General features: G+C 39.8%; 1 protein-coding gene across 3 annotated transcripts in view; it reads right to left on the bottom strand.

Annotated features, from left to right (window-relative positions):
• RHAG (Rh associated glycoprotein) overlaps nucleotides 1-25,728 on the bottom strand; it is a 42,926-nt gene continuing 17,198 nt past the window's right edge. For 2 of the 3 annotated variants that reach the window (XM_058182951.1, XM_058182939.1), the window contains exons 2-10: nucleotides 22,384-22,567; nucleotides 20,565-20,715; nucleotides 10,897-11,044; nucleotides 9,470-9,636; nucleotides 6,673-6,810; nucleotides 5,731-5,849; nucleotides 3,917-3,990; nucleotides 2,158-2,231; nucleotides 1-215 (exon numbers count right to left, since the gene is read on the bottom strand). In XM_058182951.1, the coding sequence (XP_058038934.1) occupies nucleotides 135-215; nucleotides 2,158-2,231; nucleotides 3,917-3,990; nucleotides 5,731-5,849; nucleotides 6,673-6,810; nucleotides 9,470-9,636; nucleotides 10,897-11,044; nucleotides 20,565-20,715; nucleotides 22,384-22,547 (1,116 nt within the window). In that variant the 5' untranslated portion in view covers nucleotides 22,548-22,567 and the 3' untranslated portion in view covers nucleotides 1-134. Of the gene's footprint in view, nucleotides 216-2,157; nucleotides 2,232-3,330; nucleotides 3,449-3,916; nucleotides 3,991-5,730; nucleotides 5,850-6,672; nucleotides 6,811-9,469; nucleotides 9,637-10,896; nucleotides 11,045-20,564; nucleotides 20,716-22,383; nucleotides 22,568-25,728 lie in introns of all 3 variants that reach the window. The other variant, XR_009155066.1, reaches the window with a different exon arrangement.

The raw sequence follows: 25,728 nt of genomic DNA, 5'->3' as shown, positions 1-25,728 counted from the left end.
CCATAAAAGGCTATTTTCTGGCTTTATTTTTCAGCAACATAATAAAAATAGAAAGAAAAAATAACATATGTGATGGATATTTTATCAGACATTGAAAACTTCATATGGGAAAAAATGCACCTATATAATTCTTTCTATGCTTCTACAGTGAGTTTGCTGGGATCCTCTTCATAATCTGTATTGCTTCCCAGAGGTGCTCCTCCTTGAATGGGAATCTAGAAGGAATAGCATACAGAGATTTATACAAGTAGGTGATATTTAAGTATCTGACCTGATTTTACCCCAACTGAATTTAACTGACGCTTTTGAGTCTCTCTCCCCCCCTCCCCCCCCTCTCTGCATTACTAAATCTCTAAACATAATCCATTGGGAACTTGCATTGTTCTACCTTATAAACCCAAATTAATCAAATGTGAATTTGCTGAGGAAATGTCCCAGTAGGACTGTATCTCTTTTATACCAGGTTGTTGATTTAAAATATCAAAGTAGCCATAGTTGTACCATTACTCATGATACAGATGAAGAATTGCCTCTCATGTTTCTGGTCTATATAGTCTGATCATTTGTCAAATTGATTAAATAAATGCTTTCCCATCCTTTGCTCCCTTTTGTATCCATCTGTAGGAACATGGTTGTCATTAGAAATAAGCATTAACTTAAACAAGTTTTGGAAACATCTCAAGAATGAGATAGACAACCATTGCACTATGCAACCCTGATCCTCTTTGCATGTTTATATGTCCCTTGGTTTCCCAAAACCACATTGTTGGAAAGTTGTGTTTTAAAAAATACATATACCAATTTAAACAGCAAATACTTATGTTAAGCCTCCAGAAGATGTAATTAAGCTATTTTCTCTGTACTGGTAAAAGTACAGCCCAATTTCTAAAATATTTATTAAAAAACTAGGCCAAAATTTTACCTCATCCCAAAACCTGATAGTATCATACTACTGGTGACATAAGTCTGTTTTATCCAGAGAGAAACAGCTGATCATCATCTAGAGCAGAGTTTTATGCTGCAAAATCATATAGATTACTTGATGACAGATGGCATCAAGCCACATGTGCCATTGTTGATGAATTCAGCAAGATCAGGAATGAGGAAGTACAGAAAAAAAGGAGAGCAAGAATACTGAAAGACAACAAACTCCATATCCTGTTCCTCACATCATTTATGTGATGTGAGGAAGAACACAAGCGTGCCTACCGTTCCTGTCCTATTGTTTCCTTTCGTTATATCCAGTTAATATAGTTATTACATACGCATACTTATATATATATGCTTATATATTGTATAATTATTTCATGCTTATGCTTATATATACTGTGTGACAAAATAAATAAATAAATAAATGTTTCTGTAGTTGAGGAGAAGGAGGAAGAAAAGTAGTACTAGTAGCAGTAGGAGGAAAACAGGACCTGACATGGCACTTGGTATACAGAGAAGAAACATTTAACACCCACCGCCACCTCTTCATGATACATTTGAAATGTAAAAATGTAGTTTGCAGCTGTAGGGAAGCCAGTGTGTTCATTTATTCAGGTCTGTGTGTGTATGTAAATAAGATGATGTGCATGTTTTGAAATATAGTTGTGTGAGAAATGGAAAAAAAAATATTAAGAAATGGGTTTCTGAAATAAAACAGAATAATAAGACAATGGGAGGGAGAGAGAAACAGTTGGAAAAACCATGAAATGCACAATAGGACAGAATAGTAAGGAAAATAATAAGAGGACTCTGAAATTGAGGGGAAACATATACTAGAAGAGAGAGAAAAAGAGAGAGGGAGAAAGAAAAGCATTGATTAAAAAAGATTTATAGTATCACATCTGTGCTGTCGAAACCTGGATGAATATGATATGACAGTAAAAACATTTTTAAAAATTGGCTCATCACATTGTTTTCAGCCCAGAATAACCTTAGCAAAGCTGTGAAAAGAACAGAACTATATAGTTGATCCTAATATAAGCAACTCTTCATCTTTCCAATTCTGGATTCAGCAAAACAAAATCTGGAATCAATTCTATGTATCAGGTGATAAAATGCTATTCTATGTGATAAAAATCCGAAGCTAACAGACATCCTAGTGGGAAAAAAATGTGTATATGTTGCCACAGATTGCAGTTCTTCTCTATTGTTTGAAATGTGCCCTACCTCCCAATATACAGAGTCATCATAGCAGTTCTGATCAGGTGGCTGTCCCAGGAAAGGCAAGCTGACTATTAATCCTGTATCATGAAGAAAAAATACACTGAAGGTTATCAGTGGGAACATTCTCTAAAATAAGGTAAACAAAGATTGCATAAAATACAGAAAACAGAGGAGCAACTGTATTCTACTCTGGCAAATGATGCTGTATTTTTCTAAAAAAAAAAATACACTAATTGTAATAGCATGTTACTTCATTAAATAAACACCTAAGAAGGAATTGTTCCAGTGTTGGGGTTCAAATAATTTAAGAACCGGTTTGCCTAGGATCAGGTTGGCTGACGTGCCTATCCCCACCCTCCAACCCCGCTGCACATGTGCGACGAGCCTCCCGCGATGGCCAACTTAACCCTGAGTGAACTGGTTGCTAAATTACCACCCTTTGCCAAAAGGCTGTTTAACATAACATAATAACAGAGTTGGAAGGGACCTTGGAGGTCTTCTAGTCCAATCCCCTGCCGATCTAGTCCAATCCCCTGCCGAGGCAGGAAACCCTACACCATTTCAGACAAATGGCTATCCAACATTTTCTTAAAAATTTCCAGTGTTGGAGCGTTCACAACTTCTGCAGGCAAGTTGTTCCACTTATTGATTGTTCTAACTGTCAAGGGTGACCTGTATACTGCAAGAGGGCCGTGAAAATATTTGCAGATCCCTCGCATCCTGGACATAAACTGTTTCAACTCCTACCCTCAAAACGACGCTATAGAGCACTGCACACCAGAACAACTAGACACAAGAACAGTTTTTCCAAGGCCATCACTCTGCTAAACAAATAATTCCCTCAACACTGTCAGACTATTTACTGAATCTGCACTACTATTAATCGTTTCATAGTTCCCATCACCAATCTCTTTCCACTTATGACTGTATGACTATAACTTGTTGCTGGCAATCCTTATGATTTATATTGATATATTGATCATCAATTGTGTTGTAAATGTTGTACCTTGATGAACATATCTTTTCTTTTATGTACACTGAGAGCATATGCACCAAGACAAATTCCTTGTGTGTCCAATCACACTTGGCCAATAAAAAAAATTCTACTCTATTCTATTCTTCTGGATGACTCCTTTAAGAGGTGAGGTTTCAAAAGAATGAGGAGGGGGGTGTTACCATAGAGACAAGGAGTTAATGCTCCCAAGAGCTCCTGTGGGAAGGTGAAGAATTGAGGGAAAAGGAGAGAGGGACTCCAGCCTCCCAGTGAAGTTGTCTGCAGGGGGTGTTGGTCATTCTGCAGGCAAAAGTGAGAGGGGCAAGGAATTAAGTTGGCAGCATGATCAAAGATGGGCCCAATGTAGGGGAGACTGAGGGGTTAGTTTAGGCAAATTATTTTTCCCCTCTTGCTATCAAAGTGGATCCTGGGCACTGTGCTGCAATGAAGAAACAGCCAACGGAGTGGCCAGCATAAAGGAAGGAGGAGGAGCAGGGAGAAGAAAGAAGGAAAATGGCTTCCATTGCCTGTTTCTCCATTGCAGCGCAGTGCCCAGGATCCACTTTGATAGCAGAAGGTGGGGTAATTAACAACCAGGTCACCTGAACTGGTGCAAACTGGCTGAATCCCACCACTGAACAGTTCTGCAAATTCTTATTCAGTTTTTTGAAGATACTACAAGCCTGCATTTTATCCATCCTTTAACGTACAGAAGTTGTGATCTGCATGAAGTTCCCCATTTCCTGGAGATGTCTTTATTTTACTGACCTGTAAATGCTCCTCCTACCATAGCAATTGCAACAGAGCAGCCTAGAGCAGCAGCTTGCATCCCGACCGATACACTGTAAAGAGAACAAATGAACTTTGTGTCATCTGAAAACATCATGCAGACTTCTTTGACAACTATATCTGGTTGTTCAGATGTATGTGTACACACAAAAGTCACTTCTACCTAACCCAGCAACAAACAGCTGTGGAAGTGCATACCACACACAGACTACTAGGAAAGACTTTGAAGGTGCATCCGCTTTAACCCTTTGCAGAGAGCTACTTCGCTTCTGCCAGTGTGCAGTGCAAAACAGCCCATTCAAATGTTTTATACTCCTCTAAAAACATGCTGCATGAGCAAGGCTGATGAATGGGAAAGGAATGCAAATCACAAGGGACTTTCTTTCATTTCTACTTTCCTCTTCCTACCATCATTCCTACCATGGCAATCCTTATGATTTATATTGATATATTGACCAACAATTGTGTTGTAAATGTTGTACCTTGATGAAGGTATCGTTTCTTTTATGTACACTGAGAGCATATGCACCAAGACAAATTCCTTGTGTGTCCAATCACACTTGGCCAATAAATTTTTTTATTCTATTCTATTCTATTCTATTCTATTCTATTCTATTCTATTCTATTCTATTCTATTTTTTATTCCTCGGGGCCTCATATAGTTTCAGTTCCCCTCCTGCCCAAAGGACTGACAGATATTGCTGTGCTGATGTTACTAAATGATTAATGACCTACCGCGATGCTTCCCAACTTTAGCAACTTTAAGATGAGTGGACCTCAACTTCCAGAATTCCCTAGACAGCCATTGTGGTTGGGGAATTCTGGGAGTTGAAGTCAATTATTGAGTCTGTCATTTGCACCTCCATAACTGTCTGGTTCGGTTCTGCAACCCAACAAGAAAAACACAGACTTCAGAGGATAATTAGAACTGCAGAAAAAATAATTGCTACCAATCTGCCTTCCATTGAGGACCTGTATACTGCACGAATCAAGAAGAGGGCCGTGAAAATATTTACAGACCCCTCGCATCCTGGATATAAACTGTTTCAACTCCTACCCTCAAAACGACGCTATAGAGCACTGCACACTAGAACAACTAGACACAAGAACAGTTTTTTCCCAAAGGCCATCACTCTGCTAAACAAATAATTCCATCAACACTGTCAAACTATTTACTGAATCTGCACTACTATTAATCTTCTCATAGTTCCCATCACCGATCTCTTTCCACTTATGACTGTATGACTGTAACTTGTTGCTGGCAATCCTTATGATTTATATTGATATATTGACCAACAATTGTGTTGTAAATGTTGTACCTTGATGAACGTATCTTTTCTTTTTATGTACACTGAGAGCATATGCACCAAGACAAATTCCAATCACACTTGGCCAATAAAAATTCTATTCTATTCTATTCTATTCTATTCTTAAAGTTGCTAAATTTGGGCAACACTGGCCTAGAGCTTGGTCAAATTACAGTACCCCTGACTGGCCGCTTAAACAATAAACAGGTTACCAACCCAACTTATTTATTCTTTTGTGGTTGGAGAGTTTGATTTCTTTGAGTCTTGTTCTATGGCTTTGCCAAGGCGTCGTTATCAATCTTGTTATAAAGTTTGTTTTACTGGCAGAGAAAAACTGTTTAAGATCTATTGCCAAATGAAATATTTTTGCAATCTACTTGGTGAGAAAGTCTCTTTCAAAGTCATCTATAAATCTGTCTAGTCAGTTAAATGACAGTAAAATACAATTTAAAAAAAAACTTACTTGCTAACCTGCAAGTTACTTACTTGTCAACCTGCACAGCAGCTGCAATGATACTTGCAATCCCTCCCAATAGCCCAGGTAAACCATGTAGATTATGGACACCACAGGTGTCTTGAATTTTCAGCTTCGAGGCCAGCAATGGCTAGAAGAGAACAAAAGGTTATTTTATAATAACCATTAAAAGAAAATAAAGCTTGCTCGTCTTCTTTTTCACTTTCCATTCTACACAAGCTAGCATGTTTTATAAAATATATGTATGGTATATTGCAATGCAGTTTCTTTAAACATTGATTTGAGTCTGCTGTCCTATAAACAGATGGGACAGGATGCAAGTATTCTGGCTTTCACTGCAATAATAGAATAGACTTAGAACCCAACACTCAGTCTCACTTAAACAGACAGGAATCAAGGTCTTCCACAGACTTCTTTCTGATTGAAAGTGCATAGTATAATATTACGTATAACTACAATTCAAAGATATTGGTTGCACTAGCTACTTATATATTTCCAAATGCAATCATTCCCCATAATGCCAATATAGCTCAGGGCTATATTTAAGATAGCCTAATCCAGTATATGTTTTGCCTTTCCCACCCAAGGTGGCAGAAAATCCTTGCTGAAGAAGCCATCTATCAAGTGTGTCTTGAAAGTAGCCCTTCTCTGTGTGGAGGTCTCTGTCCCTGATACAGCTTGCTTCCTATGATGGAAATCTCATAGATCCTGGGAACTTGGAGGAAAGAGAAAGGCAATTTGCAGGAGATTCCTTAACACCCATATGCAACTATCATGCAACCATATGCTGGTATCTATTAGCTAAACCTTCCCTAACAAGGTATTCCAGTAGTAGATTACAACTCCCGGAATTCTAATGAAGATAGCTTAGGATACTAGAAATATAGAAAATGGAGTTTGCTAGATAGTGGAAGCTGTAGTAGAATTACTTTTCTTTACAAAAAAATACTCACAGATAAATACTTATATCCAAGAACTGAGATGATTCCTGCTATGCTACCAATTAATAAAGCCCCAACAGGCAAGATGTCCAAGTCAGCACATGAACCCACAGCAACACCACCTGCCAAGGTGGCATTTTGAATGTGTACCTGCAGGAGACATAAAATATGACCAGTAAGAGGAGATCTCTAATGCCAAGGGAAAGGATTTTTGGCTGAAGCACAGGATATCAATTTGCTTTAAATGATCTGAGTGTACCATAGGAATTGTGCAGCAGTTCATGATGGCCTCCATGTATGACCCTTGAAATAAGATACATAAGAACACTGCCTTATCAGACCCAGACCAAGCCATGGCTCTCCAGAACCACAAATCTGTATTTCTACTGATCAAGTTTCATTTATTAGAAAAGCAGCCTGGAACTGATCTATACAGAATATATGACCTGCCACTAGTTTAAAATCTATGAATACATGCTCTCTTCTTGGCAATGGGTCATCAACCTTATATAATTTGTTTTCTGATTTAACTCTTATAAATGAAACCTGGGAGTTTCATATATGTTAAATATGCACAGAATTAAAATAATGAAAAGTAGGGTCATGGTACTTTTAATTTTTGGGTAAAGAAACAATTTCACCCTGTTCATTGTTTCTCATTCTCTACGGGAAGAAATGCTTGCTAAACAACAATGGAATCAATAAGAATTCTACTTTCCATATTGGGAAATCTCATTATCCAAGTGATATCATTGTGATAACAATCCTGTTGATTTGGAATCAGTGGTTATTGGAATTTGGCTATTCCTATTCCTGTGATATCTGTGTGACATCACACATCAAATATTCATATGCCTGTGATATCTGTATGGTCACTAAGAATCAATCCTGAGTTGATGGTATAGAATCAATCAATCAAATGTACTGTATGTAATTGCAGGGTAGCCACTATTATGATCCTTGTTATTGAAGTACAAGAGCACTACTGTCAGACCTGCCCCAATACAATGTCAAGACCTGCCCTTGACTCCATTTGGTTAAAGCAAAGAGTTCTTTTACTAAAGGTGTAGGCTGCAGTAAAATCAAGCTAGCTCTGAATTCTGCTGCGCTCACAAGATACAAAAAAATAAAAAATAAAGGTTCACCCAAAGCCCATCTCTCCCACTGTGATGAGTGCATTTCTAGTTAACTGGAGTTTGCCATGTCATTTTGAGAACACTGAGATGTTTGGGGGTAATCCACATATCTCTCAGAGTGCCTGGCTGTGGGATGCTGCACCTGTCATTCCCCCACCCCCGTCTTGTTTTCCCATCAATGATACACGCAGTTTTATTTATTCCCCTTTCATCCTCTTCTCCTTTCATCCTCTTCTCCCCCCACCTTCCAGCCTTTAATGGCAGGATGCCTGTGAGGCACCAAGCCAAATCAAGCAGAGTTGACAACTACATTATGTGATAATCAAAGCATGGCTAAATTCTTCCTTTTTGATTATTTAAATTCTGTAAGTCCATTCTTTTACAAAGAGGTTTGAAAACAACAGGGTCACCATAAAATAACAATAAAACACTACTTGAAATAAACAGCACAGAAAACAAATGTACAGTAGAAATAAAATGAGAAATAACAAATTAAAACGGCAGAAACTACCTTCAATTGAAGTTCAGTAATCTCAAAACAAGAGTGGAAACAGTTGCTTGAACCTCCTTCAGAAAGCAATCAAGAATTAAGGTGCCATCACCAAGAAGACCCTGTATGTGATGTATTACAGAAGCATCCACATAGACCAATCTTAAGGACTGGAAAGATTTATATTGACAATGGCAATATTTTGCAAAAAAAAAAAAATGTCATCAGTAAGTATACTTAAAGAATTTGGTCATTATAATTTTATATTGCACATCCTGATCCAATGTGCAGACTGAAACTTATTTGCTCAAGCAGGTGCTGTTTGTTTTTGTTGTTTTTAGGCACTTCTCAAATGCTCATGTTTCTGTCTGTTTTGAAGATGATATTTTCAGAAATTAGTGTTCTGAGAGAAAATGTAGTTAGAAAGCTATTTTATGCTTGGGATGTAAGTGAGGGAGGGGAAAGTGAAAAATTGTTTAAATGTGACTTGTACAAAATGACACAAACGAGAAATAAGGACTCATTTAAGAAATTTTTTAAACTTTTTGTGCTCTAAGAAACTATTTAAATCAGAGTTTCTAAATTTATCTTTAAAATAACCTCCTGCAGAATTTCATCATAGTATTTGTAATGGAGAACGTCTATAAATACCGTACATATGATTATCCAGCTGAAGTTTGAACCTCTAGGATAGTTTCGGAAGAAATAGTTTAAACCACATGGAAGCACAATACTTGCCTGCTAGTCATTAAAGTGCACTTTTTTTTCAAGCTTGCATAAGCTATGAAAAAGATTTGCTTTAATTATTCAAATTATCAAATAGTGCATAATTAATGCCACATTTAGAGCAGACATATTTTTTTTCAGGCTCTCCAGGAGAAAGATGCTCTACTTATGCAAGATCTGAAGCACTTCCTCCAAATGATTTTCAAAGTGCCCAGATCTCTATCAACACATTAGCAAATCCTTAACGTATAACTAATTAGTTTTTGAGCCTAGTGTGCCACAGAGTATTTTTGTAGAAGACATATGTTCTTATATGCTTTTATAAACTTCAAGTTGGAACAGTTTGGCTTGGATTAATAAGATGTAGCAATCTTTTGAGAAACTGTATTATTCTGCTGTAAAGCACGTTGGTTAGTTCAAGTAGACCTCTGTCACCGGAGTTCAAGGCAATGCTTACCATGTCCAATTTGCCTCGGTGTTCAACCAGAATAGAGAAAGCAAATGTGGTGACGGTGCATGCTGCTAAAGAGAAGTATGTGTTCATGATTGCCCTCTGTTGCTCCTCTGCTGATTTTGCAATGGCTGAGTTAAAACTGGGCCAAAAAAGCCAAAGGAAAAGAGTACCTGAAAAAGAAAATGTGTCAGTCTTGATTCCTGGCAACTGCCTAGCTATTTTGGAAGTGGTTCCCCTCACCTGCTTCTTAGGGCTGAGAAAGAGGAATTGACTCAAGGTCACCCAGCTAGCTTTGTGCTTAAGGCAGGATAAGAACTCACAGACTCAAGGCATTTAGCCTGGTCCTTATCCACTACACCAAATATGACAGGTTCAGATAGTCCTTGATTTATGTAACGGAGCTCGCCCATCATATTTGTGAGTTGTGATGGTTGTAAACGGTTTGGTTGTGTGAGCAACCCAATTTTATGACTTCTTTTGTGACAATCATTAAGGGAATGCCATGGCCGTGAAACAAATGCTGCAGTTGTTAAACAAATGATGTGGTTGTTAAGCAAACCAGTGGTTCATTATGGCTGCAGTTTTGCTAAAAAATGGAAGTAAATGCTAGTTTTTAGCATAACAGCTGTAAAGCAGTTATGTGACTGCAGGATGTTGCAATTGGCCATAAATATAGCTTGGTTGCTGAACACCTGAAGTTTGGTCATGTGATTATGGGGGGAACCATTGGAAATTTGAATCTGAGTTGTAAATAGCCCCTGATGATACATTTGAATGGTTGCTAAATGATCAGTCATAACCTGAGGACTACCTGTATCACTTGAAATTGGGCATATATAAATGAAGAGGCAAAGCAGCTTTGAGTTCCTGCTGTAAATATAAACAGTTTGAGTAATATTTCACTTTTACAGCGTTTGGGGGAAATTTTTCTGCTTACATTACATGTCATGTTTTCAATCTTTAACACAACATCCAGACGATAAGGAATCTGAGTCAAAGTTACTTTGAGATCACTTATTAAGTGCCAATGTCTCATTTAGGATCAAAGGCCTCTAGAATGAATAACTTGTCTGACTAGAAGAAAAGAGGTAAGGTTCAGAAAAACATCACCTATATACACAAATGCATGGGGTGCATGAACCTCCCCCCTCCCGCCCCCCGCAATGAGGCAATACTCCATAGAAGTAGCAACTGAGGCCTATAGTTGGATGGGAGGCTTTCCTTCCCTCTTCACTTCATTCTACCAACATTTCAGCACAAAGAGCTGCTTTTAATTGATTTATATTTGATTGTTTCTATTGCAGTCATTTTTATTTTGTGATTTGTTGATCAGTTCAAGATTCTTATTAAAATGTTATTAAAAAAACAAGTTAATTAATTAGCTAAAAACAGCCCCATGGAATTTACCAAACAATGAAGTGCTCACTCACCAATCATAGCAAATAGGTCTGAATGGTAAACAGAACCTTCTTTAGGATGTCCATTTTTCAAGCCCGGCCGGTAGAGCATTCTGGCTACAGCCAACCCAAAATAAGCTCCAAAAGCATGTATAGTCATGGATGCTCCTGTATCTGTGGCCTGCAAAATATTAGTGTGAGCTTCTTTAGCACTTAGCTGCAATGAATCACCATTCCACCATAGCCTTCCAAACAAACAGCACGTTTTAATTTAAATAAATAAGTAAATGCACACTAGCACATTTTTACATATTTATTTATTCCATTTCTATAGCCACCCAGTCAATGACTCTGGATAGATGCATATACGGATTTTAATAAACAAATATGTCTTTGCATCTGTGTGTCAGTGTTTGAAGCAGTGATGTCACTATACCAGAACAATTATGTAAAAAGGTATGTAGAATTTGCTTCTTTTCTCCTACTATGCTTAATGCCAAGAGCTGGTTTTGGATATTAGATTATAGCTGTACAGTTTACAAGGTCCTTCTTTAGTAAGTTAAATTGTTATTTTTTTCTTTATCAGATTTGGCATGTTAAAGGTAGTTAATAGGTTCATGATAGAGCATTGGTGCCATCTTTAGGTCACTGAAATTACTGGAATAACTTAAATGAATAAGAGAATAACAGAGTTGGAAGGGACCTTGAAGGTCTTCTAACAGGACACCCTACACCACTCTGGACAAATGACTGTCCGATCTCTTCTTAAAAACCTCCAGTGATGGAGCATCCACAGCTTCTGAAGGCAAGGCATTTCATTGATTAATTGTTCTAACTGTCAGGAAATTTCTCCTTAGTTCTAGGTTGCTTTTCTCCTTGGTTGCTTCTCATGCAATGTTTCTTGTCTTGCCTTCTGGCACTTTGGAAAATAGGTTGACCCCCTCTTCTTCGTGATAATCCCTGAAATATTGTAACATTTTTATCATTTTTATCATGTCACCCTTACCCTGTTTCTCCCAAAATAAGACATCCCCTGATAATAAGCCCAATCGGGCTTTTGATCATATGACAATAACACCAAGTGCTCATTACAGGTTCAAAAAAATATAAGACAGGGTCTTATTTTCGGGAAAACACAGTAGTTCTTCTTTTCATTAGACTAGACTTATCCGATTCCTACAACCATTCTTCCTTATGTTTAAGCCTCCAGCCTCTAACCATCTTGGTTTTTGTTCTCTGCACTGTTTCCAGAGTCCCAACATCTTTTTGATATTATGGTGACCAAAACTGGGCACAACATTCCAATTGTGACTTACCAAGGCCTTATAAAATGGTATTAACACTGCATGTGATCATGATTCTATCCCACTGTTAATGCAGTTTAGGATTGCACTGGCTTTTTTGGCAGCTGCAGCACACTGCTGGCTCATATTTAAGTCCACTAGGACATTAAGATCCCTCTTGCAATTACTGCTATTGAGTCAGGTCCCACCTAATCTGTACCTGTGTATCTGTTTTTTCTTGCCTAAGTGTAAAACTTTACTTTTCTCACCATTGAATTCCATTTTGTTAGATAGGCCAGTGTTCTGTCTGTTAAAAATTATGAAAGCTAACAGTTAAAATTAAAGATCAGACCTGTATTTCTGCTTTGAATGGACATAAGCTATCCAGAAAATATCAAACTTGGGAAAGCCAATTTGGCTAGAAATTGGGGGGACATGAGATCTAAACCCAGCTTGTGCACAAAGTTAGCTGGGTGATCTGTCTGAGATAGTGTAGGGTTTCCTGCTTGGGCAGGGGGTTGGACTAGAAGGCCTCCAAGGTCCCTTCCAACTCTGTTGTTTTTGTTGTTGTTGTTGTTGTTGTTATTATTATTATTATAATTAACTTGGGCCTGTCATTTTCTCTCAGCTCTAGGAAGAAGGCAATGGCAAATCACTTCTGAAAAACCTTGCCAAGAAAAATAGAGATTTGTCCAAGCAATCTCCAAGAATTGGATATGATTGAATAGGGGGAAAAAACCAGATGGAGATTAATTGAAATTAAACTGAAATGTTTGAAATATTTGATTGGGCTTACCACGTTGAAGCAATTCAATTAATTTATTCAGCTTGGGGGGAGGGAATATGCACTATTTTCTGTTGCAGATTATTTTTCTGGAGACAACAGTACATGCAACAAAAACCTCCTCTAGTAATTATAAATCTTGGCAATAAGCTTGGCTGTTGTCTTGCAGACCTTTCATTATCCAAACTAAGTAACATCATCAGTATGATGATGTTACTAGTAGGGGGTGGGGTTTGCTCACATTTTATATTCTAGTACCGTGTGGTGAACCTGTGGCATGTGTGCCACAGGTGGCATGCATAGCCATATCAGTGGGCACATGATCTCAACTCCAGTGCGCATGCACATGCCGGCCAGCTGATTTTTGGGCCTTCTGGACCCACCAGAAGTAGGGAAAAAGGCTGTTTCCTGCCTCCAGAGCGCTTCGGGGTGGTGGTGGGGAAGGCCCGTTTTTCTCTCACACCTGGCTCTAGGATTCTGGGGAGGGCGAAATGGCCTTCCCCATCCCCCACCCCCTGGCGGTCCTCTGAAAGTCGAAAACAGCCCATTTGCCAACTTCTGGTGGGACTGGAAGGCCCATTTTTTGGTGTCCCCAGCCTCCAGGGCCTCTCTAGGAGTCTGGGGAGGACAAAAACAGCATCCCCCATGGAGGTCTTCCAGAGGCCGAAAATGGCCCATTTGCCAACTTCCAGTCCCACCAAAAAATGGGCCTTCCAGTCCCACTGGAAGTTGGCAAGCAGGCCATTTTCAGCCTCCAAAGGACCTCCGGGGGGTGGGGAAGGCCATTTTCACCCTCCCCAGACTTCTAGAAAGGCTCTGGAGTGAGAAAAGAGAAAGAGAGAAAAACGGGCTTACCGGGCCATTGCATGCCAGGAGCGGGGAGAGCGGGGGGGGTGGGTCGTGCATACATGCGCAGGGAGAAGTGCATAGAATTATGGGTGTGGGCATGCATGCACGCAACCCCCCCCACACCCTCCGTCCTGGCACACGATGGCAAAAAGGTTAGCCATCACTGTTCTAGTGGTTTGCCCAGTTAGTGGGAGTGGTCTTGGTGTTATCACTACCTGAACTTGCAGGAGTGAAATTCATTATTTGTTGGGCGAATAAGGAATCCATGCTGTGTCTTTCGATTTCCCCAAATTCGTTTTTCCCAGGATCTCTGTAGTCATGGAAAGTTGTGGATTTGAGGAGAGGAATCTTGTGGCACAGCAAGATAATAAAGATGGATACAAAGATTTGGTGCCTGTGTTTGGTGTCTGGAGCTCTGATCCCAAGACTCTGACTTTTGTTCAGTTCATGGTCTTTGGCAAACATCTGTCCCATTCCCCAGTCTTCCCTGACATTCAGTCTTCTCTTATTCCTCAGTCCCAATCTCACAGCCACAAAGCTAAAGATGAGAAATTATACTAAAACAAAAGGTAACAAAGTTGACGAAGAGGCTGAAATTGATCAAAGGCAGCAGCCCATTCAGGTAACATTCCTTTCGGGATGCCAGAGATTTCAGCCATTAATAAACAAAAGATCCTTTCCTCTATGAGACTGCCACTTCTATGTATAATGCTAATTGAGCAGAAAATAAGTGGAAAACTACATGATTTAACTCATATAGATTTCACAGAAGACAATGTTGGTAAAGCTCTTCACAACTTAAAACCATCGCTTTCTATTGGACCCGATGGACTATGTGCATATTTCTTAAAAAAACTTTCCATTAATATAGCTGAACCCCTAAGTATTATCTTTGATAAAGCTTTCACTACCAGTTCTCTTCCCAAATTTTGGTCACTAGCCACAGTCATCCCCATCTTCAAAAAAGGAGACCCCAGCTTAGTCGAAAACTACAGACCGATCTCCCTTTGCTGCGTCACCTGCAAAGTCATGGAATCTATCATCAACCAATCCATTACCTCACACTTAGAAACTAACAACCTACTCTCCAACAAACAATTTGGTTTCAGGAAAAAGTTATCATGTAACTTACAATTTCTCCACTGCAAAATCATATGGACTTGAAATCTAGATCAAGGCAAATCAATAGATGCAATCTACATAGACTTCTGCAAAGCTTTTGACTCAGTAGTACACAATAAACTTCTCCTTAAACTAACATCCTATGGCATCTCAGGACCCCTCCACAAATGGATATCTGCTTTTCTGTCTAACAGACAACAAGTGGTCAAAATTGGCAATGCTTTATCAAATCCTGTTCCTGTCAAGAGTGGCGTTCCTCAAGGCAGCGTCCTTGGACCAACACTCTTTATTCTATACATTAATGATCTTTGTGACCATATCTCAAGTAATTGTGTTCTCTTTGCTGACGATGTCAAACTATTTAACACCACAGACAACACTTCTATCATTCAAAACGACCTTGACCATCTAACCGCTTGGTCTAAAATTGGCAGCTCCAAATTTCAACCAGCAAATGCTCAGTCTTACATATAGGAAAAAGAACCCTAAAACTAAGTACATACTAGATGGACATTACCTTACAGACGACCCCATCCCGTTAAAGACCTTGGAGTTTTCATGTCAAATGATCTAAGTGCCAAAGCCCACTGCAACTACATAGCAAAAAAGCTCTAAGAGTTGTAAACCTAATTTTATGTAGCTTCTTTTCCAAAACACCACACTACTAACCAGAGCATATAAAACATTTGCTAGACCAATCCTAGAATACAGCTCACCTGTTTGGAACCCTCACCACATCTCTGACATCAATACAATTGAACGTGTCCAGAAATATTTTACAAGAAGAGTTCTCCATTCCTCTGAAAACAACAAAATACCTTATCCCACCAGACTTGAAATCCTAGGCTTAGAAAACTTGGAACTCCGTCGCCTTCGACAAGACCTAAGTTTAACTCACAGAATCATCTATTGTAATGTCCTTCCTGTCAAAGACTACTTCAGCTTTAATTGCAATAATAGAAGGGCAACCAATAGATTTTAACTTAATGTAAACCGCTTTAATCTAGATTGCAGAAAATATGACTTCTGCAACAGAATCATCAGTGCTTGGAATACTTTACCTGACTCTGTGGTCTCTTCCCATAATCCTAAAAGCTTTAACCAAAAACTTTCTACTATTGACCTCACCCCATTCCTAAGAGGACCATTCCTAAGCGGCCGGGGCCCTGGACCGTGTCGCGCCTTTGCGGCCTCTGACCCGGCGTAGATCTCGTCCGGCCCCTTGGTTCTCCGAGGGGCTGAGGGAGATGAAACGCCGGAGAAGACGCCTAGAGAGCACCTGGAGGTCCAGTCGCAAGTTGATCGGACACTAGTTAGACCTATTCTAGGACCTACCTAGTGGCAATGAGGGAAGCGAGGCGCCCTACGCCCACCCTCATTGCGTCGGCAGATAACCGCCCGCCGCCCAGCTGGGTGACCCGCCTTCCCACATCAGGAGGTGCGGATGACCTTTGCAGGGACGAGCCGAGGAGTTTAGTGGTTATCTATACGATAAAATCGCCAGCTGAGGGACGGTCTGGACCGAATTTGGGATGATCCAAGCGAGGGAGAGGAGGCACGCCTTGTTGAGCACATTTGGGATGAGTTTGACCCTGTGGCTCCCGAGGACGTGACAGGTTGTTGGGGAGGCTTCACGGCACGACATGTTTACTGGACCCGTGTCCTTCCTGGCTGGTACTGGCCACTCAGGCGGTGACACGAGGCTGGCTCCAGAGGATTATCAACGCTTTTGTTGGACGGGTTTTCCTGCCGCCTTGAAAGAGGCGGTGGTGAGACCCTCCTTAAGAAGCCCTCTTTGGACCCAGCTATTTTGGGTAATTATCGCCCAGTTCCAACCTTCGCTTTGTTGCGGTTGTAGAGAGTGCCGTGGCGCGACAGCTGCCCCAACACCTGGATGAAGATGTCTATCTAGACCTGCTCCAGTCCGCTTCCGACCCGGATACAGCACGGAGACAGCTTTGGTCGCATTGGTGGATGATCTCTGGAGGGCCAGGGACAGGGATATTCCTCTGCCCTGGTCCTATTAGACCTCTCAGCGCGCTCGATACCATCGATCATGGTATCCTGCTGCGCCGTTGGGGGATTGGGAGGGAGGCACCGATATCGGTGGTTCTCCTCCTATCTCTCTGACCGGTCGCAGACGGTGTTGACAGGGGGCAGAGGTCGACCGCGAGGGGCCTCACTTGTGGGGTCCCACAGGGTCGATTCTCTCGCCTGCTGTTCAACATCTACATGAAGCCGCTGGGTGAGATCATCAGTGGTTTCGGGTGAGATACCAGCAGTACGCTGACGACACCCAGCTGTACTTTTCCACCCGGACCACCCCAATGAAGTTGTTGAAGTGCTGTCCCGTGTTTGGAAGCTGTACGGGTCTGGATGGGGAGAAACAGGCTCAAGCTTAATCCTCCAAGACGGAGTGGCTGTGGATGCCGGCACCCGATTCAGTCAGCTGCAGCCGCGCTGGCTGTTGGAGGCGAGTTACTGGCCCCAAAGGATAGGGTGCAACTTGGGTGTCCTCCTGGATGATCGGCTGTCGCTTGAAGACCATTTGACGGCCGCTCCAGGAGGGCCTTCCACCAGGTTCGCCTGGTTCGCAGTTGCGCCTTCCTTGATCGGGATGCCTTATGCACAGTCACTCATGCGCCTGCTACCTCTCGCTGATTACTGTAATGCTCTCTACATGGGCCCCTTGAAGTGCGCTCGGAGGCTTCAGTTAGTCCAGAATGCAGCTGCTGGTTATAGAGGAGCTACGCGTAGCTCCCATGTAACACCGCCTCCTGCGCAGACTGCACTGGCTGCCTGTGGCCTTCCGGGTGCACTTTAAGGTGTTGGTTATGACCTTTAAATCGCTCCATGGCTTAGGACCTGGGTACTTACGGGACCGCCTGCTGTTACCACACGCCCCACTGACCCATACGCCCCATAGAGAGGGACTTCTCAGGGTGCCGTCCGCCAAACAATGTCGGCTGGCGGCCCCAGGGAAGGGCCTTCTGTGGGGGCTCCACACTCTGGAACGAGCTTCCCGGTTTACGCCAAATACCTGACCTTCGGACATTTCATCGCGAACTCAAGACTCATCTTTTATCCGCTGGCTGGCTTAAATTGGGATTTTAATGTTAAATTTATTAATTTTAAACGGGTTTTTAGTATGGTAAATTTTAATCATTGGGCTAATTTAAATAAGTTTTTAAATCGTATTTTAAACTTGTATATTGTATTGTCGGTTTTATTATGCCTGTACACCGCCTCTGAGTCCTTCGGGAGAAGGGCGGTATAAAATCAAATCAAATAAATAAATAAATAAATAAATAAATAAATAAATAAAACTCAGCAGGGCACCTGACCCTAGAATGATTCCCTTTGGAGAACCAGTCAATTTCTAAAGGGCAGGTTTGCTCTGCCTATCTTTATTTATTTTGTCACAACAGTATATATAAGCATATATATAAACATAAGTATGTAAATTATACAAATTGATATAATTAAAGGAACATTAGGACAGGAACGGTAGGCAGGTTGGTGCTCTTATGCACGCCACTTACAGACCTCTTAGGAATGGGGTGAGGTCAATAGTAGATAGTTTTTGGTTAAAGCTTTGGGGACTTTGGGAAGAGACCACAGTGTCAGGTAGTGCATTCCAGGCATTAACAACTCTGTTTCTGAAGTCATATTTTCTGCAATCAAGATTGGAGCGGTTCACATTAAGCTTAAATCTGTTGTGTGCTCGTGTATTGTTGCAATTGAAGCTGAAGTAGTCTTCAACAGGAAGGACATTGTAACAGATGATTCTATGAGTTAAGCCCAGGTCATGTCGAAGGCATGTTCTTCATAGAACAAAGGCAAGTTTTCCTATATAAGGAACTTACGGGGGTGTTGGGGAGGACTAGGGTGTCCACTTCCAATTGCTGATCTGGTACTCTTCCTATATATGTTTATATGTATATATATAAACATAAGTATGTAAATTATACAAATTGGATATAATTAAAGGGAACATTTGGACAGGAGCGGTAGGCACACTGGTGCTCTTATGCACGCCCCTTCCAGACCTCTTAGGAATGGGGTGAGGTCAATAGTAAATAGTATTTGGTTAAAGCTTTGGGGATTTTGGGAAGAGACCAGAGAGTCCGGTATTGCATTCCAGGCATTAACAACTCTGTTACTGAAGTCATATTTTCTGCAATCAAGATTGGAGCGGTTCACATTAAGCTTGAATCTATTGTGGGCTCGTGTATTGTTGCGATTGAAGCTGAAGTAGTCTTCAACAGGAAGGACATTGTAGCAGATGATTCTATGAGTTAAGCTCAAGTCACGTCGAAGGCATGTTCTTCATAGAACAAAGGCAAGTTTTCCTATATAAGGAACTTATGGGGGTGTGGGGGAGGACTCAGGGTCCACTTCCGATTGCTGATCTGGTACTTTTCCTATATTGTGCTATTAGAAATAAATTTCACCTCTACTTCAAGCAACCTCATATGTTCGGCATTGTTTTGTCTTGTCCTGGCTCAGAAGGGACTGGATTTAAGATGGTCATCTGAATGCCCTCTGGATACTTACAAAGCAGAGAAAGCAGAGGGCAATCCAATTCCGCTTGCATACAGCTTAGTGTATTCAGCCACACATTGCTTCTGAACTCAGTATTACCTTTTAGAATAGGAAAACCAACAGGAAGATTTTCATGGATGAAACTGACCAATGGCAACCAGGAAATGGTTGTATGTGTGTAAGTTTCTCCCACGATCTTATTTATATTTATGTTGAATTATTTTAAATTGTTGTTTTAGATTTATTCTGTTTGTTTTATTCTATGCTGCACAGGGTCACATTTGTGAGATGATATAAATTTGATAAGTAAATAAACTGGGAGATGTATTGGCTGGCTGTTCCTGAGAGAAGATGGGTTAGGAATTACTTAGCAAATTCTTGTTATTAGTTGCGAAGTCATGTCCAACCCATCGCAACCCCATGGACAACGTTCCTCCAGGCCTTCCTGTCCTCTACCATCCTCTGGAGTCAATTTAAACTCATGCCTACTGCTTCAGTGACTCCATCCAGCCACCTCGTTCTCTGTCGTCCCCTTCTATTCTATATTCTAGAGTCTATATTCTAGAGCAAATTCTAGAGTCATCCATTTCTTGGATTTGTTGGAGGTGCCTTCTCTTGCTGGAAACACTTGGCATGGAGAGGGCAGATTTCTAAAGAAGAGATCTGTTTCTTTAATTTTCTCTGCGGAAATGTTGATTCTTTCTTAATGCATTCTGTTATGGTATGGAAATAGATCCTGGATAAAAAAAAAAAACCCTGTCTGGTGGTCCCTAATCTAGAGTGGAATAGACCTGGTGGACTTTTAATTTTCATCTCCCTCTTACTGATTAATTTTCACCCAATGGGGTTTGCTTTTCATTAAAGCTGATTTTTTTTCTGCATGGGGAAAAAAGACAAAAGACCCGTACAATTTTTCAGAACTGAGCATTTCTATTTCATGGAAATATAATGCAGCACTCAAATCAAAATGTTCTTCCAAAGCAAGACAGACAAGGTAGACATTGTCAGAGAAGGTCTTAAAGCCCAGCATACCAAAAATAAAAAAGTGACCTAGAAGACAGGGTCCTTTATAAAATGACATGTAGATCACAGTAAAATAGAAGCCAGAAAATTCCTACCTGTAGCACGTTCACCACAAGATGCTCATTGCATACAAATATAGTAATTTCAAACATTGTTAAAATCAGCATCTGAACTGGACTTGTTTTCCCCAGGATGGCTCCAAATGAGATCAGGACAGCTGCTGTGCTGAAGTCTGCATTTATCATACTTTCGATTTAATGAGAAAAAATAAAAACATATAGGTTATATGTGTATTTACATAGCGACTATTAATAAAGCACATAAAGATGCACATGTTTTTTATTTAAAATAGTTATCCTGGCTTCGTGAATTTCTGCTTTTATTTGTTTTAAGGTCATAATAAATCCATTCTTATTTTCTCAAAATTTTGTATCTTTGCTGTTCATTGACTGAATATATTGATTGACATAAAAGTAAACTCAACAGGAGGTAGAAAGAAAGAAAGAAAAGAGGTGCTAAAACTTAATGAATGAATTCTGCTTTCAGGAAAGTTTTATAATTGTGTATTCGAAGACAGAGAATCATGAAAACCCTGCTGAGTCAATACTGTGCTAGTTACTTTTCCAAGCCCCGGGGGCATCCTACATATCTTCCGTTACTTCAATTAGCAGGATGCTCCTTAAGTCGAGCTTGCTGGCTCTAGCTGGCTTTACACTGCTTTATTTTCTGATTGTGGCCTTAGATGTCAGCTTTCTCAAGAACTAGATGAAGGAGTTCCAGGTCTGAATCCAAATTAAAAACAGTTGTTGACTCAGTATCATTGCTGAGCGCATTGCTAAGAGCATAGGATCTTATTCTTAGGATGAGTACTCTTGCTCAGTGGTGAAATGTAAAATTTGTTATTACTGGTTCTGTGGGCGTGGCTTGGGGGGGGTAATGTGCCTGGGTGGGCGTGGCCAACTTTTTATTTTTTAACTTTTAAAAGCATTTTTTTCTACAACCTCTTCGGCCAAAGAGTCTCTGATGATCCCAGCTGAGCTGTGTGATCATCAGAGGGTGGTTTTTTTAAACTTTTAAAAGCATTTTTTGGCCGAAGAAAAAATGCTTTTAAAAGTTAAAAAAAAAAAACCTCTGATGATCGCGCGGCTGAGCTGGGCATGGGGAGGGGGCAGGGATTTTTGCTACTGGTTCTCTGGTCCGGGCGATCCGGTCCAAACCAGGAGCATTTCACCCCTGCTATTGCTCCTATTTATTATCTGATGGTGTATTAAAGATATAAGAAGATGTGTAAACAATACCTTCTGAACAAATAATGAGCAATTTGACCATAAAAAAGTTTGGGTGCCAAAACCAGTTATTATAAGAAGTACAGAACTGCCTTCTTTCTCTTTTTATTCTCTTTCTGTATTTCTCTTATAAAGTGCTTCTTTGCCTTGAAATTTACATTTTAAGAGCTGTGATAGCACAGTAGTTAGAATGCAGTATTGCAGGCTGACTCTGCCCACTGCCAGGGGTTTGATCCTTACTGGCTCAAGGATGACTCAGCCTTCCATCCTTCTGAGTTAGTAAAATGAGGACCCAAATTGTTGTGGGCAATACGCTGACTCTGTAAACCACTTAGAGAGGGCTATAAAGTGCTACGAAGCAGTATATAAGTCTAAGTGCTATTGCTAATACTATACTGCAGAAGACATTACAAGGAAAATTTGGAAAAAGGTGAGGTGAAACAGCCGCAGAAAAAAAACCTGTTATCATGTCTAGTCTGCTCCTGAACATCGTGAAAGAAAAGCAGTGAATATAGATTTAAAATCAGTCAAATTTCTGGGAATTCTATTAGAAATTCACTTGTAGGAAACTCTTGGTAACCAATCTTAATATTCAAGTCACTTGTGCTTCCCAGGGTATACTTCTTACCTTTCAATGGTATTATTGACACTATTCGATACCATGTGCCAAAATCCTTGTAAGAGGATGCCCCACTGAAGGCCCAAGGCAGCAATGAGCAAGTTGATGCCAACACTGCTGAAGCCATATTTTTTCAGGAAGGTCATCAGGAAACCAAACCCAATAAATATCATCACATGAACATCCTGAAAGACTAGGGGAAAAAAATTATGACAAAAAATTTATAATAGGCAGCATCAGTAAATAAGTTTCTCCTGGCAACTTCATTCCAATTTTTCTTTTCTTTCTTTCTTTTTTTGTCATTCAATTTACTTTTATTTAAATTAAATATAATTATAGTTTTATCTCTAATCAACTATTTATTTATTTATTTTTATTAAATATTTTATTAGTTTAAAAAACAAAAATATTGGACATTGCTCGACATCTCTGGTTTCTAACATTTGCATCAAATTCATGTTAATAAGTCATATATTCCTCAATCTATATACAAATTTACATAGCTCCTACTTCATTATATATCAGGTATACAATGTATTACTTCCTCTACAGCTATACACATATTTAATAAACCTATATTACACTCACAAGTTCAATATACATTTATATATACATTTCCAGACGTTCATTCTTCCTCTTGTCTAGCCAGTCATACTTCATAGTACCTTGATTCACTTTTGTCTTTGAGTTCTAAAGTGAGTCTGTCCATCTCTGCACAGCTGAAAATTTTACATATTACTTCTTCTGAGAGTATTTCTTTACACTTCCATTTTTGAACAAATGCTAATCTTGCCACAGTTAGTATATGCAATGTTATATTTGTCATATTTGTCATCCACCATGCCCAATAAGAAAAATTCTGCTTGACCTCTATTTTGACCATTAGCATCTCTTCTACCCAGCTCCTTATTTGCTTTTTGCTTTTGGGCATTCCCACCACATATGATAATATGACCCTAACTCCACCTCACATTTCCAACAAATTGGAGAATATTTTTTTACCAATTTTGCCAATCTTGTGGGTGGAAAATGCCACCTGTAAAACATTTTATACAGGTTTTCTTTGTAAGAAGCTGCCAGTGTAATTTTGATATATTTTCCCCAAAGATTTTGCCAATTATCCAGATCAATACTGTACCCAAAACATTTACTCCAAGTTATCATAGTCTCCTTAACTTGTTCTTCAAGCATGTCTTGTTCTAATAGTACGATTAGAACATGACATGCTTGTTCTAATAAAAAAACGGTACGATTTTTTATGGCCTTTCCCTCCATACTTAATAAAATTTTAAACAATTCTGATGATTCTAATTTTATATCCCACTTTTTTATCCTTCATAAATTTAGACTGTATTTGTAAATATACCAACCATTCTAATTCAATTCCTTCTTCCTTTAACTTATTCCTTGATTTATTCCTTTCACATTTAATAATTCTTTATATGTAACAGCCCCTCCTGCTTTAAGAAAATTAGTATATGTCAGCATTTCTACTATCAATATCCAGTTAGGGATCTCTATATAATTGCTTCTTTTGGTTTTAATCCAAATATCTAAAAGCGCCCTCCTAATATAGAGCCTTTGGAAGTACTGGTGGACTTTGTACTTCTCTTCCCAGATGATAGTGTGCCATCCTATTTGGAGATCATGTCCTTCTAGTGTCAACAATCTTCTATTTTTGAGGTGAGGCAATCACTTACCCAAACTAAAGCTGGTAGGCCGAATCCCCCTCTTTCTTTTGCATCCCGTAATAATTTTAATTTAATTCTTGGGTTTTTTGCCCTGCCAATTTTTCCAAGTTTTAAAAGTTTTAAAATTTCTGGTAACATTATCAAAAAAGGGAGGGAGGGAGGGAGGGAGGGAGGGAGGGAGGAAGGGAGAGAGAAAGAAAGAAAGAAAGAAAGAAAGAAAGAAAGAAAGAAAGAAAGAAAGGAAGGAAGGAAGGAAGGAAGGAAGGAAGGAAGGAAGGAAGGAAGGAAGGAAGGAAGAAAGAAGGGAAGAAGGGAAGGAGGGGGGAGGTTGCTTATGTAGCACAAATGTTCACAAAGTGCCTTTCCTCATCCATTAAAAAATCTCTCTTAAGAAGCCATTCCATTCAGTGGCTATGTAGTGCTGATAGTTTCAGGAGCAAATGGGGGTGTGTGTAGAATGGAACGGATTATCCTGAAAGAGGGTAGGTGGTCTTAACTGGCTGAAATTTAAGAGCAATAAGAGCAATTTCTCTGCCTTTTAAAGGTATTGAGTAAGAGGGAAAAGCCATATTCAAGTGAGAACCTGGTAGAATTTTATTTATTAAGAAACAGCAAACAGGCAATGAAGAGTAACAGAAACAACCTTAAACACATTGGGCTATTGAATGAGCCACCTGAGAGATGCAGAATATTTTTAAAGGTCATTACAAGTTTAAACAGCCCAACTGTAACTGCTCCCTTGGCAAATAAGCTCACTGTAATTGCCTTGAGACAAAGTCTTGGGTAATACTTCTCCTCCCTCTCTCCCATCAGACTCCTTTTTTCTAGTCTTCAAACTGCTTCTCTCAACTTCTCCTCTTCTTGACCCTCCAAGCCATCAAAAAGCACTGGGAGATTCCCTCATCCAGCTTCTCATGTTCCATATTGGCCAAGCTGTTAACTGATGCTCAGAAGTTCTTTGCACAAAATCTGTCTTCCCTTCGGTGGCTTTTTTTTAATGTCATAAGTAGTCTTCCTGCTACCAGAACTTTCTGCTGTCTTGATTTCAAACATCATTCCTGCCTTCTTTCCCTTCTGGTTGAGTGAAATGTTTGAAACATTCCCAGAGCTATCCTCTTTTCTCTCCATTCTATGCCCGCCTCCTGCTATTTGATTTACATAAGAGAAATTAAATCATAACTGGAGCCAGCCGATGGTATTGTATTATTCCGATTTATATGCTATTCCAATTCAAAGACTCTGAGTGACTCTATACACATGCAAACATACATACACAGAGAGAAAAAGGACGAGGAAGAGAGAAAGAAAGAATACAATTATAGCAGTAAGAAAAGAAATATAAGGAATAACTAACAACAAAAACACCACACTACTGACCAGAGCATATAAAACTTTTGCTAGGCCAATTCTTGATTACAGCTCGCCTGTCTGGAACCCATGCCACATTTCTGACATCAATACAATTGAACGTGTCCAGAGGTATTTGACGAGAAGTGTTCTCCACTCCTCCGTAACCAACAAAATACCTTATCCCACCAGACTTGAAATCCTGGGTTTAGAAAACTTGGAACTCCGTCGCCTTCGACAGGACCTGGGTTTAGCTCATAGAATCATCTATTGTAATGTACTTCCTGTTAAAGACTACTTCAGTTTCAACTGCAAT

The sequence above is a fragment of the Ahaetulla prasina genome, chromosome 1 (assembly GCF_028640845.1).
Source record: "Ahaetulla prasina isolate Xishuangbanna chromosome 1, ASM2864084v1, whole genome shotgun sequence".
Taxonomy (NCBI): Eukaryota; Metazoa; Chordata; class Lepidosauria; order Squamata; family Colubridae; genus Ahaetulla; species Ahaetulla prasina.
The sequence above is the reverse complement of the archived record's forward strand: the minus strand, read 5'-3'. Positions and strand labels throughout refer to the sequence as shown.